At 41.9% G+C, this 19,203-nt stretch overlaps 1 protein-coding gene across 2 annotated transcripts in view; it reads right to left on the reverse strand.

The window, feature by feature from the left end:
• Positions 1 to 8,225: 8,225 nt before the first annotated feature.
• LOC121628815 (2-lysophosphatidate phosphatase PLPPR4) overlaps positions 8,226 to 19,203 on the reverse strand; it is a 53,935-nt gene continuing 42,957 nt past the window's right edge. Inside the window, exons 3-7 of one of the 2 annotated variants that reach the window (XM_041968161.1) lie at positions 18,649 to 18,778; positions 18,219 to 18,414; positions 12,988 to 13,045; positions 12,037 to 12,210; positions 8,226 to 10,648 (exon numbers count right to left, since the gene is read on the reverse strand). In XM_041968161.1, the coding sequence (XP_041824095.1) occupies positions 8,975 to 10,648; positions 12,037 to 12,210; positions 12,988 to 13,045; positions 18,219 to 18,414; positions 18,649 to 18,778 (2,232 nt within the window). In that variant the 3' untranslated portion in view covers positions 8,226 to 8,974. Of the gene's footprint in view, positions 10,649 to 12,036; positions 12,211 to 12,987; positions 13,046 to 18,218; positions 18,415 to 18,532; positions 18,779 to 19,203 lie in introns of those variants that run through there. The other variant, XM_041968162.1, reaches the window with a different exon arrangement.

Here is a 19,203-nt window from a genome sequence, read left to right on the forward strand (position 1 = left end):
GCTGTCACCTTACAGTGAAGTAGTGATTTAATGCTGTTTGGGTAGACGTCAGTTATCATGTGCAGCATCTTATTTGCTGCTTTTAAAATACTTATGACTGTCTTTGTAGGGTCCTCTCAGGAACTGCACAAGGTTTTGGACTGATCGAAGAACACCTCCCCAGCACCTGTACATAGAAGTGTCTCCTGCAATGGCCATACCTGTAGCCTCCACCTGCATGACAATGCTGAAACTGCCTCTGAAGGGCAGTTACCAGACATTCAAAGAGAACCTTGAAGCATCTGCTAGAAGTTCAGATTTTGGGTTTGGGATGATCTGATCTGAATATTGTGAGAAGCAGTGTCTTTAAGGTTACAGTTCAAAGATGTATTTACTGCTTCAAAATTCATTTTAGCTCACCAGTTCAGGTTAATATTTACCTCTGGTCACTCAGGAAAATGGCTTTCAGTTGTGGAGCAGTTAGCCATGTTAAGGCATTTCCTTGTTAGCTTGAAGTTATATTTCCCTTTGTAAAATAAAGGGCTTGTGTGAGGTTTGTAAAGGTAATAGAGTAAAAAGAACTCAAAAGAAAAACAAACCTTTAAATCTATTGTTTTATTGTGAAATGCTTAAGTTTGGGTAATAAAGACAGTGTAGCAAATTGTTGTGTTTCCAGCAGTTTCATGCGCTACATACAAGAGTGTTTATAGCTGGAACTCATCCGGTGCTGCCTGTCACTATGTGCGTTTCCATTACCCCTAAAATTGCGCCCTCATGAGGTGGTTTTCAGATGTGTCGATAAAGAAGTATATCGCAATAGTGTAATGGAAACACTTTTCTCGCATTTACGCTTCACCGGACATGACGTAGCGGGTCACGTGACCAGTTCGTAGTATAAGTAGTGGCAGGAGGAAACGGAAATCTTTTTAAAAATAAGTAAAGAAAAAAAATGTACTTGTCATTCTTGATAACGAACAACAGCGAAATGCAGAGTTTTACAAAGATTTAGAAATGTCTATCCTCCTCAAAGTGGACGAGGGACGAGATTTTACGAGAATAACGGCTAATGCGCTAAACACCGTTCAATGGAAACACCTGCAAATCACAATTGCACTTTGTCGAAATGTTAGAAATATCACTTTTATTTAGTGAAAACTGTGATGTAAACGCAGCTATTGTCTCAGCTGCTGGAGCGTGGCTGTATAAATGTCAAGTCCATGAAGGGAACGTTGGGGTCAGGTAACCTAGTAGCCATGCTCTCCTCAGTCAGTGTGGCTGCAGTTGCACTGCGATGGTCAGGAAAGCCGTCCGGTCCTTCCCAATAAATACCATAATCTGTCTCAACCTGAACACAGAAGACAATCAGAATTTTAAAGCGTTAAATATTTCATAAGCTTTGCTGACACACAACATCTATGACATCTTACAGATTTGTCACAGTTTCAGTTTTAAAATGTTAAGCTTTTAAATCAGTCATCCAAAGTATGAATATTAAAGTTCTGCAATCTTGCAATATAATTTTAGGTCTTTTAAACATAAAAATTAATGGCTCCGGATATGATCTACTTAGCTGTTTTAACATACCTCATCTAGATCCTGAAGGTGTGTGAATGATGTCCAAAGTTGGGAGACTGGCTTCCTGCTGTTCTCAGGCCATGATGATTCCAAGCATCCATGAAGAAAGCAAGCAGCTAAGACAACTTCGCTGACGTTAGCATCTGTAATGGCAGCGTATGCAGCTAGGCTCTCCAGAATCTCCTCAAGTCTGTCATGGGAATCCGACTCAGAAGTTCTATTTAACTCCACAAAGGAAGCTAATTCTAACCGGTATTGTGCGCCATGTTGTGTGCAGATGAGCCCAACCAACCCAGAAGAAGAAGAGCAGCCACTGACGTCACTGTGCTGCGCCGCCTGGGTTTGCCAATTCAAACTGAATTTTGGTACCTATTTGCTGGGGCATGTTTGGAAAATTAAATCTTAAATTACTTAAATCTTAAGTTACAAAATGAGCAGTCTTGGAGAAGAAAATGAAAATGCAGTTTGTATTATTTATTATTTATTTTATTTATGAGTCAAAAAATGCAGCTATGTTCTGAAAATAAAAAGCATTTCTGTTAATCCATTTTAATTGAAATAAGGTGCAGAATCGCTTCCATATAGATGACTATTCAGATTTACTCACTCCAAAAACACAAGTTGTTTCAGCTCAAAGACACGAGTCGACCTGATAGGCGGAGGGCCGAGGCTCCTTATCAGCTGTAGTTGTTGAAAATAAAGATCCCCAGTGAGGGAGGACCTGGATCTTTGACATTTTAAATCTTGTTTTTTTCTTAATCCGATTTTGTTTATTGGCACTCGTAGTTCTTGCACATTTTTCCACAATCATACTTTAAAGTCCATTAAATTTACTGGCAGCTTACAGAGTTCGTTAAACAAATGACATCTAAAGCTAAAAATCACAGACGTTATTCAGCCAACCAGACGTAGATATGTGAAGACCAGCTGTTGATGTCAAGAATATCCGCTGGTGGAAACATGGCAGACGCATCTAAAAACCTTTTTCATGAGCTACAGAAACAGCTTTTGTTGGTAAGAATTATTGTTTACCAACCGCCAATAAAACTGCATGAGAAGAAACGAAGTAATATAGTTGCTCAGAAATGCGATCTATGTTATTTATTTGATGCAGAACTTTAGTGAAGCTTACTTCGTGTAAAAGCTAGGTCTTGTTAACACACGCTCAATTAATTGATCAATTAATCAAGGGGGTATAAGTGGACTTCAAATGTGGGAAATTGGTAATATTATGAGCAACCAGAGCAGTGGCGGTTCTAGGAATTTTTCACAGGGGTGGCCAAGGGGTGGCTTAGGGATTTCCAGAGGTGGCCACATTAAAAATGTGCATGAAAACATGCACGTTTTCATATGCAATAATATTGATATATTATATGCCTCTTATCTCAGTTCTCCCTAAGTGAATGGAAAAACATAACTTTTAATTCAGTGACACTAGACATGACAGCAAAAGTTTCTTTAGAGTAACACTTCAACCAAAACTTCTTTAATATATTTTTCAACTGTTAAACCCAGTGAAATACTGGATCCTGAAATTATTCTTTATCAACATCAGAGTGTATTAGTTGAAACAGAACATTACAGAAATAGTGCAGCAAAATTCATAGTGTGATGTGCCATACAATCATCTAATATTACTTCTACTAATATTAGATGTCTGGCTGTGTGCCTCTTTGAACAACAAATGACAACATTTTTAGGCTAGTCATTATCTATAAAGTTATTCTTTCAGAGAGTTTGTTGACCTGTTTGATCCAATTACATACTGTTTTTAATGTCAAGCTAAGCAAAAGTTAAGCTTAGAATAGTTTTTATTGCCAATAGATATTTTTGATGATAGATATTTCCCATATATATCAACTTGTCAAATGATATCAGTTCTGCTGCTGCCCTGCTCAGCTTGAGCAGTGAGTACTTCACTCTTAAAAATAGTTAGGCATATTCATGAAGTACAAGAGCTTGAAAGGCGATCATATGAGCTACAAACTTCTCAGGTTAAAAAAAATAAACAAACAAAACAGCATTCACACATGAAGAGGAAACTGGTGTGACATCTTTGGACAATCCTGTTTTTTTTGTTTGTTTTTTTTTTTTTTCCACACTTTCTTACTGAAAAATTCTCGTTTTATCAGTTCATTTTTATTGCAAGTTATTTGAAAAAGCATTTAGTTACACATGTCCCGACATGTTTAATAAAATGTTTAAAATTTCGCGCTGTTGTGCTTTAGCATGATGCACTTCAGAGCCACAGCCAGTGTTACTAGTTTGCCAAATGCAGTACAAGTTAGTATCTACGTTTGCTGAATGGTAGACTCCTCCCTCCGTGCTAAAAGTCGGGCAAAAATCTAATTTGTCAACAGGCTCACCAAAAGCAAACCCAAGGCACTCCGGAGGAAAAAAAAAATTTTTAAAGCCTTAATTGATCATGGCAAAGCAGTGAAAACCGACGCATTGCGACCCTCTGCCATGATCAATTAGGGCTTTAAAAAAAGCCTTTGGTCTATTTTTGGTGGACCCGCAGACAAATTGGATTTTTGCCTGACTTTTACCACGGAGCGAGGAGTCTACCATTCAGCAAACATAGATACCAACACACCCCAGCATCCAAACGAGTTTTACAGTACAAGCTAGTGTTACTAGCCAAAAACGTAAGCACTGTAGTAGGCTTAAACGTAAAGCAAACATTCAAAAAAAATTTATTACAGCAGCAAACCAAAAAGTAGCAAAGGACAGACTGGGAAAATTGACTTACCATGAGTAAACTGTAGATAAAAATAAAAAAAAACTGCTGCCGCCCGCCGATCCTGTGCACCTGTTGCGTCCAAGTCCTGTCCGGCCGGTAAATTTCTGGAAGCTCAAATGGATGCAAAGCAATGAGCTTCAAAGATCTTTGGGGTGGCATCAGGGGTGGCCAATCAAACCTTGGGGGTGGCACCGGCCCCCCTAGCCACCCTATTGAAACCGCGTATGAACCAGAGATACTTTAACTTTTGAAGCAGACCTCAGTGCAGTGCTCAGTGACAGTTTGAGGACATGTATGACAGTAAGGACTGCACTAATACAGTTTCACCTTTTAATGAAGCTTGATAACGAACTTTGTGTAGCGATTCATTTACCACTCAAAGTGATGTGCACCCCCCACCCCGAGGCAAGTTTTGAGTATTGATGTTGGACAATAACTACAACTACGTCGTGCATGTCGGGCCCGAGCATAGCTGACCGCTCAGTTTGCCGGTACCAGCAACTCTGATAAAGTTGCCAGTAAACAAAAAAGCAGCTTAGCAGCTGGTTGCTTTACTTTTTAAGTTGTCTCATCCGTTCTAACATATTTCTTTAGGGTAGAAATGCCTCCGAATGTTTATGCTGAGACACAGAAAAGCAGCACAGCAGACGGTGGTGGTCTGCAGGCATTAAATACGTCCAGCTTCTTCTTTGTTGTATTCATTGGTTGCACATCAAGGTTAACTGCTCAACACTGCCCCCCGTGGTTTCTGGTGGTACTGCTCTGTTTGCCACATCTGGCTATGCATCTGCAAACATGAAGGACACAGATGGACAGAAAGTCCCACCTGTAGGCATATTTACTGTAGAGCAGGGCTACTCAATTCGGTCCTACGAGGGCCGCAATCCAGCAGGTTTTCCATGTATCCCTGCACCAACACACCTGAGTCATTGTGTAGAACCTGATTGGCTGTTAGAGCCACCTAATTTGACTCAGGTGTGTTGGTGCAGGGATACATGGAAAACCTGCTGGATTGCGGCCCTCGTAGGACCGAATTGAGTAGCCCTGCTGTAGAGGCTTCACACAAATTCAGATCAACATCACTGATCCGTCCATCTGAAAAGATAACAACCACATGGATGAGAGAACAGGATTGGTTCAATCAATAAAACATTTATTCCAATCATTTAAACATTGCAGTTTGTCATCAATGTGCTCTAAAAACTCTGTGATTGCTAAGTTCAACTGTCTTAAAATAATTAATATGCCATCATATCCAACCATGAATGAGCTTTAATCATTTTCTTCTTTAACTTAAATGATGATAAATTAATTTTCTTTTCTGGATGCATAGAATTCATACAGCTCATCACAGTATCAGAAGACATTTATTTTTCATCCAGGAACAACACATTAGTCAACACATGCAAAGATTATCTGTTCTGCCGCTGGATCTCCGGGCTTCACAAGTTTTGGGACAAACTAGAAATCAGACAAAATTGTCAATTATTTTCTTCATGTTCAAGCTGCATATTTCTAAGATATGTTTTCTTGGAACGACTTCTAATGTTTTCTGTCATTCTAAAGGGAGTGTAGACAATTTAAGGCTTTACTCTAAAATATTTTTCTTGTATTTCCCCCTTATATCGTTTACAATAAACTTTATAGAGACAAACACAATCAGGTGACATCACACAGGCTGGTTTTAAAAGTCGTGTTAAAGAGTTTTTAGTATGTGGGATGTATAGAGGTCAGTATGAACCATTTATTCAGGGAAACATCTTCAAACCATCAGTAAACATGGATGAGCCACATCTTCAATATGAACTGGATTTTGTGAGTCACAGTCAAATGATTCCTTTAGATTAGCTGACAAAAAGAAAGATAGCATAAGAAAATATATAGTTTTTCTCTAACAGAGTATGAATTATGCTGCAGATAATTTGGCCCACTGTCTGCAGAACATGCGATTTCTTCACAGCACAAAAATATCAAATGTTTCCGTGTTGGTGTTCACATGATATGATGACCCAGTTAGCGTCACTTTTTTCAGGTTCAAAACTAAACCGTGTGATATGTAACCCTAACCACACATTTTTTTTACAAATGTCATCACCAATAACAAGCAGGAAGAAAGCAGATTAACTGATGTGACACCAAACTCCTGCTCCCAACTTTCTCTGGACGTTTCAGTGACATTTTCACAATAAAAAGCCTGGCCGGGTTTGTTTTAACAGGAAAATGTGTCCGTAGACATGGTTCAGCCGGGGAAAGGTAGAGTTGTTTCTGCTGCCTTCAGGGCCACGTTAGAATCGGAGAAAAAGATGAACAAATTATTTCATTCCTCTAAAAAATTCCTGGATCCAGGCGGTGATGCGGATCACTTCTTCTTTTATTCCATTTCTGACATTTCCTGAAAATTTAAAGAAAATCTGTCCATAACTTTCTGAGTTATGTTGCAGACGGACGGACCGACGCTGGAGAATACATCCTGGTAATAAAAATAACAAACATAAAAATCAGAATGAATAAAAAGTAAAATAGAAGTGGTCTTCACTGTGCTGACCATGTTGGGGACTTGGACTTTTAGTTACTGCACATTTTTTAACCTTTGGTGGATCTGCTTTGATTGGGGTGGAAAGAAGAAGCCGTTGCATGTTTTGCAGTGAGAATGTGTTAAATTGGAGGAGGATGAGCTGTTGTTTGTGTCTCTGTTGGTCCTGTGATGGACTGGTGGCCTGTTCAGGATGCATCCTGCCTCAAGTGACCCTGCATTGGACGAAGTGGGGACCAGATGGATGCTACAGCTGGGTAGAAGACAACATTTTGAGGTGCAGCTAAAAGCCAATTCATCGGCCTCAGTGACTGAAGGAATGAAACAGAGGCTACCTGGATTACTTTAAAAACAAATACTTCTTTGAGAACCCATCTGAGCCTTTTTTAAACAACTATAGAAGAGTAAACCGATCTGCAGTGAACTGAACCGAAGGGACAACAATACTCACGCTGAGAGACATGAAACAAAAAAACATACTTGTCTTTCAAATTTAAAATAAAACCACATTTATGCTACAAATCTCATGAAACACAATATTAAAATCATGCAAATGTTTCTGGGGTAGAAAATGATCCTGTAGAATATAGTGCAGGCTATTTATATAAATACTAAATACTAATTACACCTCATGTTTTAATTAGTTCAACTAGGAAAAATTTACCTTTGGCAAATCTCACGTCATCACTCTGCTGCTGTTCAGGTACTTTTGGTGCCAACGTTGAAGCATTTACCAAAATATAAACAAATAAATGCAAACTATAGACAGATATCATAACGAAAGAGGATTTCATCCTTCCTCAGCTGATTAATGGTCAAAAAGAAAAGAAAAGGGCTGCTGGTAGTTTGTGGCATGATAAGAAATTGCAGCTGAAATTTTCTTGCTTCTTTCCTTCAGCACATACAAAGTGATTGAAAACAGAAAAAATTCCTTCCCATTCTGATGGAAATAGATACACACGGCTTCCTATTTACACAGAAACATGACGTTTTCATGGAAATGTGGATCTATTTCTTATTGTTGAAAAACGCTACAGGAGCCGCTGCTGATCCACTTGTTTTAGCTGCAGCGGTGAGCACAGTGCACAGCTTTATCTGCTGGAAAGGAACCAAAATATGATCACTTCTTCCTAAAATCATCATTGATAAGTACAAAAAGATTACTAGAAAACTGCAACACTGAGGAAAGATGTCTATTTAATGTCTCAGCTAATTAGAAAAAGAGGACAAAGTGGAATCTGGAACAATAATAATTTTAGTTAAGTTTAGATTTCACCTCTTTTCTTTTGGTTTTTATGGAATATGGCCCTAAATATGAGGATATTATAACTATTCTGCTCTCAGAGGCATATTTAATAACAGATTTAACCGGCTTAACATTTCGGTTTGGACTGTGAATTCATTTTCTCCTCTTCGTGGACATGGATGTCCAAAAGTATGTACAGGGTATAAAGGTTGGGATATGCATGATGCAGGGCAGAGTAACCGCTCGTTTCAGTGCAAGTCGCCGCATATTTGACTTCGTAGCTACAGGAGGACTGCTAAGCACACTTATGGTTCAAACAGTATTCTGCTGAATGTGGAGTCTGTACAGAAAAGATGCAAAATAGAAAACATTTGGACATATTCATGTCTCAGTTGTAAATCTTTGTAAAATAGTCTATTCTGATAGTACAGTATATGTTATAGTCTGTAAATATTATAACGTGATGTAGCACCGCATTCAGGCGTAACACAGTATTTACAATGCAGGGAAGTAAACACTGGTTTCACAGCTATGACACAGGAGTTCTGCAGTGGTGAGCTACAGTTTAAACTCAACTTTCTCACTCCATTTTTCTTTTTCTTTTCTTTTTTTTATCCAAAACTCATTAAAAAGTTCTTCCCTCCTGGAAACTACTGGCACAGCATCGACATTACAACAGGGTTTCCTCAGGAGTGACCACAAAAGTACACAGTGATAATTTCTACAACACGGAAATGGTTGTGCTTCAGTGTAAACATGTACAAAAATCATGCTACATAAAATCTTTTTATTCTTTTCAAGTTGTGTATTAATACTGACTGGTGTCACCAGATCTTCTAAAAATAGAGCTGCCCTACATCTGCTGCATCTTCGTAGGACCGTAGAGTTATTTAGTCTTTTAGTCCTTGAAAACAGGCGTGATGGATGTTCCCTTGTAGAAAATATTCCGAGCGTTATCCGGACTGTTGGCTCTCTCTGGGATCATGATGCTGTTATTGCCTTTTCTTCGGAGCGTGGACTCACGACTGGAAGCGACCGAGGGTATTTCCGATGTGGACTCTGCTCCTCCTGGTCCAGAACCATCTCCTGGAGTGACCCTTATGGTAGAAAGGCCCTGAGGGTGGAGCCTCTGCTCGGACTGGCTGGTGCTCTGGGTGTGAACAGTAACTATTGGTGGGGTGCAAACAGAAGACGTGGTGGTAACAATGTGGTTGCCACGCTTCCGGTCAATAGACCCTTCACGTACCGAATCTGAGCTCTCTGAGTCTATGTTATTATCATTGTGATCAAAAGACTGCCTCAAGCTCCCAGGTCCTGGACCTGCAGTACCGGCACTGCTAGTCCCTGTACTTCCACCAGGTCCAGTCCCATGATCCAGGGAGCGCCACCTCCATGACCCACTTCCATCTGTGGATGGAGCTTGGATCACTGGTCTGATATTTTCAGGGTGGGCTTCTACTCTGACGATTGCTCCGGTGCTTCCTGAAATGCTGCCTGCAGTGCTGCCCAGTGAGCTGGGCCCAGTGGTGCTGGTGGGGTCGTGGTCAGTTAGCGCCCTATATCGGCCGGTCGCCGGGCAGCTCCCGTTAGCGTTGTTGACCATGCTGCTCTCGTCTAAGCTCTTAGAGTGGGTCTGCAGCAGCCCCTGCTGCTTGGACATGGCGATGACCTGCATGATTCGTGGTTGGGTGTTGGACATGTTGTCGTTAGTCCTGCATGCTGCAGTCTTCTCTGCTGCCCTCTGCCAGTTCACCTGAACTGTGCTATTCACCATCGACATTCCATCGCCTCCACCTTCTCCCATCATCCTCTGGGAGGTGGCATTGTAATTTTCATGAGCTTCTTCTGGTATGTGAACTAACTGTGACGATCCTGGTCTGGATTGCATGGATATCCTGGCCCCTCCTGCAATGCCACTACAGTTACTGGGCAGGGTGGTGCTAGCACCTGTGGGTAGCTTGGACAGGTACGCATGACCATCAAGGCCCCCGTTTAGGCCCATGGCTGATGGTTCAGAGGTGGATCGGAGCTCCATGCTGCCGTGGTGATGCGGATGCTGGGTGGACTGACCAGATGATGAGTCTACAGAGGAGGAGAAGGACTCTGTGACCAGCATGGAGCACTTATGGTTGTTCTTACTTTTCCACTGAGACAGAAGCTGCTTAGAGCGGCTGGAGTCCATGGAGGCATGGTGGAGGGTGGCAGCATGACGTCTGGCGGCTTCCTCGTAAGCAGCGATGGCCTGAGGGGTGTGAACCCGAGGGAGGGTGTGGCTAAAAGTCATCATGGCGTCTTTGCTCTGAGGGCTGCGTGGAGAAATGACTTCCACGTCTGCACTGGAGCGCTTCAGGCTTTCATCAGATCTCTGTTGCTGAAGGCCTCGGTGAAGCAGGCCTTCAGAGTGGGAGGTGGTCATACCAGGCTCACCGGCCAAACCAGCCTTCATCTGCAGGTGGTGAAGAACCGCCTCCTGGCTTACATGAGGCAAGGAGCAGGTGGGGTGATGTGCAATCGGAGGGGGACTCTGGTTGGACTCCTCGTTGGACTGGAAATTTCCAACTGCATACAACCCCTGCCGAGACATGAAACAAGAAAACACAATTTCAGGTTGTTTTTGCAGAGATACTTTGCAGAGATATTTTTATTTTTGTGATAAGTTGAATTATATTCCATATACTGTACATGTTATTATTGGGTGTTCTTGTTTGATATCACCTGTGTGCTTCTGCTTACTGCACCTGTACTGCTGCAACAAAGCAATTTCCCCAATGAGGGACTACCAAAGGTTTCTTATTCTTATTATTCTTACACCATATACAAACCACATATCTTATACCACATAGGCGAGGAGCACTGATGGTCTATCAAGGTTCAGAGGAGGATGGACATGACTGCAGATACACTGAGAACCAATCAGGACAAAAACATATATATGAAGGAAGCAAAATGCACAAGGACAATAAACAGGAGAAGAAGTGATGTATAGGAAAAAAAAAATCTTTAAAATGATAGGAAGATAAAGGGGGAATAGGAAGACTGCCCCTTTTAGCCCTGAGCCCGTCTTTTCTGTTTATGAATAGCATCGCCATAATAAAATGAGTATTTCTCTGCAACCACTAGGTCTATGTGAATACTTCTGGAGTCCTAGCAAAGGGAGATTTGTAAAGATGTGTAAATATCAGTTTATGTGTTACTGATGAAGATTAAATGAAGATGGCGCATAGCTAAATGAAAGAAAGGTTCAGGCTCACCTAAAAGAAATCCAACCACTTTGAGGATAAATCAGAAAATCTTTGTAATGATGAAGCTGTAGCTCTTAACCGCTATCAGGTCCCAGAACAATATGTGAACAGTATCTCTGCAAAGTGCCCCAGTGGTTTATAAATGGGCAGAAAACAGACATCCAAGCTACAAGAAGAGGAGAGCTGGGTTCTGTTCTGGGACTTTATAAACCAGGCCAACAATCAGCCGTCCAGCTGTCTGAAGCATCGCTGGACGTCTGGCAGCATTGTCAGACTCTGATCACATCTTCTTTACAACCGTTGAACTGGCTGTTGCAGCTGTTGGTCAGAGAGCTTTTTTCTGATTGGCTGTTCAAACTAGAATCGCTTCATTTATCAGCAACATTTGAACTGTGTGATTTTTTCAGTCTAAGCCTTTTCTGCTCTCCCAGATTGTGTGAGGCAGATATTATCGCACCGTTCTGCGCAGACTATATCTTCCTACAAGGTGTATGTTGTACATCCTGGCTGGCAGAAGGGCGTCAGCGAGGAAACCCAGATGGGGCCGGTTTGCCGTTTAAACCACCCACCACACTATCTACCATCTAATAAGTTCCTTTTTGTTGGTTGCATGTGAATAAAAAGTCAGTTGAACATGGTATCAAAAAGAAATATCAAAATAAAAAAGTATTATTATTTTGTTTGTTTGTTTAGGACTAAAGATTGGCCTGTCTCTTACCAGGTACACAGCAATAGCTCCTCCCAGCAGGAACCCCAGGTAGACATCGAGGGCATGGTTCTTGTACTGAATAATTCTGGTCAGACCACAGATGATGGCGCTCATGATGAAGGAGAAGACGAGCAGAGGCTTGAGCAGCTTGGAGGAGTCTGTCAGCGTGCTGTTGAAATACATCTGTCAACACATAAAGATCAGAGTCATTATTAACGTATCTTTCTCTTTCCAGCCACATATCACCGCCCCCTGGCTCTGAGTTTTCCAAACAAATTTTTATAGTAAACATAGACCTCCAGGCAGCATGACGATGAAGAAGTTTGACTAAGATTTACATGTATAATTTTCTTGATTCATTCCAGTGGTTCCCAATCTGGGGGGGGCGGGCCGCAGGGGTGGGGTGCGCAACTAAGACAATGAATTCACAAGAGACGTTACAACTACCAAAAAACCCCCCAAAAAATAAGAATCTAGGATGAGGGATATCGTGCCCTAGACTGGACCAGGTAATGGTCAAGTAATGATCATGGTCCATGGTGGGGTATGAAAAAGAGACCGCGGTGTGATGTATGATCCAAAATATCAGCATCCGACAGTATGAAGCCACTTTGAAACGTCTCATCCTGAGCACAAAGAAAATCCTGTTGATTACTTTAGAAATAAAAACTGTAAAGAGCAGAGATGTTTAACTAAAGCAGCCCCGTCTCATCGAATGCATAGCTCAGTTTGCAGTTTCCTGGTTGACAGCTGGCAGTGGAACCGATCACCAACTGCCACTGGCATGGTTTCAACTATGATTACTGAAGTAGCAGCCAATAAACCAATAAAGTTTTAATAAACAGAGAACAAAGAAAGTCATTTCAGTGTCTACACATTGGATTTAGAATCTCTCAGTAATTTTAGGATTTGATCCTGACTTTTGACCTTGGATGGTTTCACTTTTGGGGAATTACTCACCGAGACGTAGACAGCAGCGAAGGATGCGAGGGTAGCGTGCTGGGATGGAAACGATTTTCTGAAACAAGAACACAAATAGATTCAGTCTCATGTGCAGAATTAAAACCCTAACTCACACAGACAGGAGGAGAAAATTAGAAACATCCTCACAGACACGTCAAATCCCTGGACCACGTTAAATGCCTTGAATCATATGTGTCTACTATTTATTTATTCTAATGATATCTTCACCCTCCCAGTTAGGTACCAGTAAAGCATGCAGATATCCGGTCAGTGTGTGCTACTGTACAGTGTTTCCCAGTAGGACTGGGACTGTACTGGTGAGGGAACGTGAACCTGTGGCCCAGTTAGACTGAGCTCCATCCCAGTGACCTACTTCTGACAACTCCCACTCCACCACCCAGCCCCTTGTCTTCACCCCCCGCTCTGCATGTGAGAGTGCGTTCAAGCAGTTGTGCCTTCATTTGCAACATCTGTGAAGTCATAAAAAATTCATTCACATGTAAAAACTGACTGCACTGTTTCTCAATGGAATGACCCAATTTTAGAGCAGAAATAACCAGGGGAATCATGTTTATACCCCTCATCTCCATATAAACCACAGCTGCTGCCATGCTGTCAAGTATTATTATAGTGATGTAACATTTCTGTGCTGTTAGGCTTATAATATAGTCTGAGTACATTATTTGAAGCTGTTGTTTCTGAATAAATAAGGAATGACTTTAAAGGGAAATGCACCCTGATCCCTGGGTGTGCTGTGGGTTACAGGGTTTGGTCTCCGTGGTTGAGCTTAAACCAGTACATTGCTTATAGATGTTTCACAGCATCTTCTGGTAAAATGGGTTCATAATATCTCTGATCCACAACCAGTGCAGCAAAATATACTTTTATGTTGGACATGAGATGAAACTTGACAGAGAAAAGCAGGTGATTAATCTTTACTGTGACTGAGTGCAGATCTGTTCACTCAGTCTTTGTATGAGGTGATAGTTAAAAGCTGTCTCAGCACACAAACATAGAAACACTCAGAATGATGGAGGAGAGCAAGCATAAATTATTTCAGCAGACTCGGATCCATTCATAGAACAAACATTTAAATTGTTCATCTTTATACCATAAAATACAACCCCAGTTCCAAAAAAAGTCAAGTCTGTGTGTAAAAAGCAAAACAGAATGCAATGATTTCCAGAATCTCATCAGGTCATACTTTACTCCCAGTAGAAGATAAAAACATGTCAGATGGTGAAACTGAGATGTTTCACCATGTGATGAAAATATGAGCTGATAGTAAATCTGATGGAAAAAGTTGGAACAGGAGCAACAAAAGGCTGGAAAAGTACCTGGAACAAACCAGAAACACCTGGAGGAGCATTGGACAACTAATCAGGTTACCTGGCAACAGGTCAGTAACATGACTGGGTATAAAAGGAGCATTTCAGAGAGGCAGAGTCTCTCACATGGAAAGATGGACAGAGCTTCACCAATCTGAGACAAACTGGATCTAAAAATTTCAGTAAAATGTTCCTCAGACTTTGAAGATCCACCATCTACAGTGTTGAATATCATCAGAGGATTCAGAGAATCTGGGGGAATTTCTGTGTGCATGGGACAAGGCTGGATGCTGGTGATCTTCTGCATTAAAAGCAGACATGATTCTCTACTGGAAACCACTGCATGGACTCAGGAAGACTTCCAGAAACCACTGTCTGTGAACACAGTTCACCCTGAAACCCACAAATGCAGGTTAAAGCTCCATCAAGCAGAGAAGAAGCCAGATGTGAACAGGATCCAGAACCAGCTTCTTCCGTCTTCTCTGGACCAAAGCTCATTTTAAATGGTCTGAGGCAAAGTGGAAACCTGGATGAAGATGTGAACTAGTTTGTGGAAAGCATGGACGGCGTGTCCTGCAGACTAAAGAGGAGAGGGAGCATCCAGCTTGTTATCAGTGGACAGGTGAAAAGCTGCATCTCTGATGGGATGGGGCTGCATTAGTGCCTATGGCGTGGGCAGCTTCCACATCTGTGAAGCTCCATCAATGCTGAAAAGTACATGGAGGTTTTAGAGCAACATCTGCTCCCATCCAGACAAGGTCTCTTTCAGGGAAGGCCTTGCAGATTTCAGCAAGACGATGCTGAACCACATCCTGCATCCATCACAGCAGCATGGCTTCACAGGAGAAGAGTCCGGCTGCTGAACTGGCCTGCCTGCAGTCCAGACCTTTCACCAGTACACAACATCTGGAGCTTCATGGAAGCAGGAATCCAGCAACAAAGGTCCAGGACTGTAGAGCAGCTAGAATCCTGCATCAGACCAGAATGGGACAACATTCCTCTCCTAAAACTCCAGCAACTGGTCTCCTCACTTCCCAGACGTTTCCAGACATGTTAGAAGAAGAGATGCTACACCATGCTGAACACCACCCTGGAACTACTTTTTACACCGTGCTGAACACCACCCTGGAACTACTTTTTACACCATGCTGAACATCACCCTGGAACCACTTTTTACACCATGCTGAACACCACCCTGGAACCACTTTTTACATCGTGCTGAACATCACCCTGGAACTACTTTTTACACCATGCTGAACATCACCCTGGAACCACTTTTTACATCGTGCTGAACATCACCCTGGAACTACTTTTTACACCATGCTGAACATCACCCTGGAACTACTTTTTACATCGTGCTGAACATCACCCTGGAACTACTTTTTACACCATGCTGAACATCACCCTGGAACTACTTTTTACATCGTGCTGAACATCACCCTGGAACCACTTTTTACATCGTGCTGAACATCACCCTGGAACTACTTTTTACACCATGCTGAACATCACCCTGGAACTACTTTTTACACCGTGCTGAACATCACCCTGGAACTACTTTTTACATCGTGCTGAACATCACCCTGGAACCACTTTTTACATCGTGCTGAACATCACCCTGGAACTACTTTTTACACCATGCTGAACATCACCCTGGAACTACTTTTTACATCATGCTGAACATCACCCTGGAACTACTTTTTACATCGTGCTGAACATCACCCTGGAACTACTTTTTACACCATGCTGAACATCACCCTGGAACTACTTTTTACACCATGCTGAACATCACCCTGGAACTACTGTTTACACCATGCTGAACATCACCCTGGAACTACTTTTTCCAGACATGCTGCTGCATCAGAGTCACTATCAGCTCAGATTTTCCATCACATGGTAAAATTATTATATAAGATAAGCTTTATTCATCTCCTAGAGGGGGAAGTTTCTTTGCCACTACACATCTCATACATATACAATGACGAAAAACATGTAAATGTTTGAGTTTCATCATGTGATGTGATGTTTATCTTCTACTGGGAATAAAATGTGTGTTGAGGAAATTCTGGAAATCATAGAATTCTGTTTTTATTTACATTTTACACAGAAACTTGCCTTTATTGGAAATGGGTTTGCATACGTCATATACAAGTTGTTGTTAAGCAAATTTTTACATGTTAATCTTACTATTTAAATGGAAAAAAATGTGAGAAGATAACAAAAGAAAGCACCGACAATTGAAAGAGTGTTGGGACTTAAAAATATTAATACAATTGTACGGCAACAGGAATAGTTTCTGGGACACCCCGAACCAGCCACCCAGTCCTGTTATAGATATGAATGTAAACTTGGTTTGGTCAGTCAACATTAGCTAAAGCTAGACTTTAATCATATTATCTATAACACTACAGCGGCAGCCTCGCGTTAGATAATGTAGTAACATTATATTAATAGTACAATTCACACAACAAGGTCTTATTTAAAATCATTATCAGTTCTTGCATTACCAAATTCCTGCTTTCAGAAATTTGAGAGTTGGGATCAGTCCCAGTCAAATGCAGACTCAAATTAACGTTATTTGCTACCAGTCAAAAGTTTGGACACATTTTTCCATTAGATCCTCTGGGAAGGCCCAAGTTTCCAAGCCTTTTACTGAAAATGTACATACTATAAATCAGTGCTGAGGCTCATTTATGCGCCCTTTACATGCATAAATAGGTACGTCCGGTTCAAGCATCAGTTTTCACAAACGTCGTTACGTTAGCATGGTTGTTAGCAAGACATCCACCAGAGGGCAGTGCAGAGTTCACTTCTGCAGTCAGTTTCAGACAAGAACAAACATCATGATGATGATCATCATTCTCAGAAAGAGACATAAAAAGAGGCAGCGCAGTACACGGTGGTGAGACCAAGACCAAGAAAGTGGACCACATAAGGTCCACTGAGGTCTTTACACTGGCTGCTGGTCCGTCAGAGAATAGACTTTAAAGTTCTGCTGCTGGTCCATAAAGCTCTGAATGGTTTAGGACCAAAATACATCAGAGACCTCTTGACCCAGTATGAACCTACCAGAACCCTCAGATCATCTGGATCCAGTTTCTTATCAGTTCCAGAGTCAGAACCAGACATGGAGAAGCTGTATTCAGCTTCTATGCTCCACATGTCTAGAACAAACTCCCAGAAAGCCTCAGATCAGCTGAAACACTCAGTTTATTTAGATCCAGGTTGAAGACCCACCTGTTCTCTGCTGCATGGAACTAGTTTTATTTAGAGTCCAGATCTGGATCTGGTTCTGTTAAGCTGGAAGTTTTAAACTGGATCATGTTTTTCTTTTGTTTTTAATGTTAAATTATGCTTCTTCTTTTCTGATGTTTCAGTGTTTCTGTAAAGCTCTTTGAACTGTGCTACACAAATAAACTTGCCTTGCTGTGGTGGTCTGAGGACATTAAAAACATCGCAGCTTCTTTTCTAATTTGTTCCTTTCACTGGTCACTCGTCAGCTGTACGGCTCAACACTGCCCCCTGGGTTTCTGGTGGTACTACTCCGTTTGCTACGTTAGGCTATACATGTCCATAAGCCTGGATCACCAACTCCGGTCCTTGAGGGCTGGTATCCTGCTGGAATTGGATGTTTCCCTGCAGCAACACACCTAATTCAAATGACTGGGTCATTAACAGACTTGTGAAGAAGCTGACAACAAGCTGGTGGAGATCCATTTTATTTGAATCAGGTGTTGCAGTAGGGAAACATCCAATACCTGCAGGACACCGAGCCTGGAGGACCGGAGTTGGTGATCCCTGCCATGAGCTCCCTGAAACTGGACCAAATTACACAATAACATAAAGGATGTAGGAGATGGAGGACTGGGTTAACATGCTGGTAAATGTGACATCACTTCTCACCTGCCCTGGTTGATGGCTGTAGGGTCTGCTCCTGAGCAGATATCATCCATGACGTAGGGGTTCTGCTCACAGCTGACATTAAGAGAGGTGTAGTTGGGTTTGCACACAGTGAGGAAGTAGGGTGTTGGATAGCCAGTCATCAGCTGGAGGACGTCTGTGATGAGGGCGGTGGCACAAAGGCCGAATGCATGAACACCTGAAGCAAAGTCAGAGAAGTCAGGTAAGTGTACACACCCAGAGGCATTACGAAGCTGTTAGATGGGGTGTATGTAAAAATATGCAGCCATTGTAAAGCTACATGTGTGTATGTTTACACCCAAAGTGTGAGGTTTGAGAGAACAAGGCAAATTAGTGCAGTGAAGTAATTCGTTTGGTGGAGGCAGGCTTGATGTGGCAGATTCTCTGGTCAGGAAAACAGTAGCAGGTGTACCAACGAAGCGGACAGCTCTGCGTATGAAGGAGTTGAAGTTGCAGCCGGCGGCGTTGATGTTGGCCTCAGCTCCAGCACCACCCTTCCTCTGAGACAGACAGCAGAACAAGATGGCCTCTCCAACCATGATCTGTTCACACAGGGAGTCACTTGTTAGATGACTTTACTCACAGTGGATAGTATAACGTCCTCTACTCATTGTGTGTGTGTGTGTGTGTGTGTGTGTGTGTGTGTGTGTGTGTGCGCTTTTATAAATGAAATTTCTTCTGTAAAATATGAAGTATTGCTTTTATGATAATAAAAGGTCTCTATGCTGTTTCATCACCTGAAGGGAATCATGTTGAGTTCACCCCTGATCTCAGGATATTTTAATGCTCATGGATTGGCTGTTAGGTGTGGGCGTGGTTCATCAGCTTGGCCAATCTATGACTCTCCAAGCTTTTGTGTGAGCGAACTGGCTGAGGCTGCCCGTCACAGTGTGATAGCTACAAATAAATTCTCCTCCGTGGCATATGGTGCTGCAGCGGGACACTTGGCTGTCTGCAGAGCAACTCT

The sequence above is a fragment of the Melanotaenia boesemani genome, chromosome 18, assembly GCF_017639745.1.
Source record: "Melanotaenia boesemani isolate fMelBoe1 chromosome 18, fMelBoe1.pri, whole genome shotgun sequence".
NCBI lineage: Eukaryota > Metazoa > Chordata > Actinopteri > Atheriniformes > Melanotaeniidae > Melanotaenia > Melanotaenia boesemani.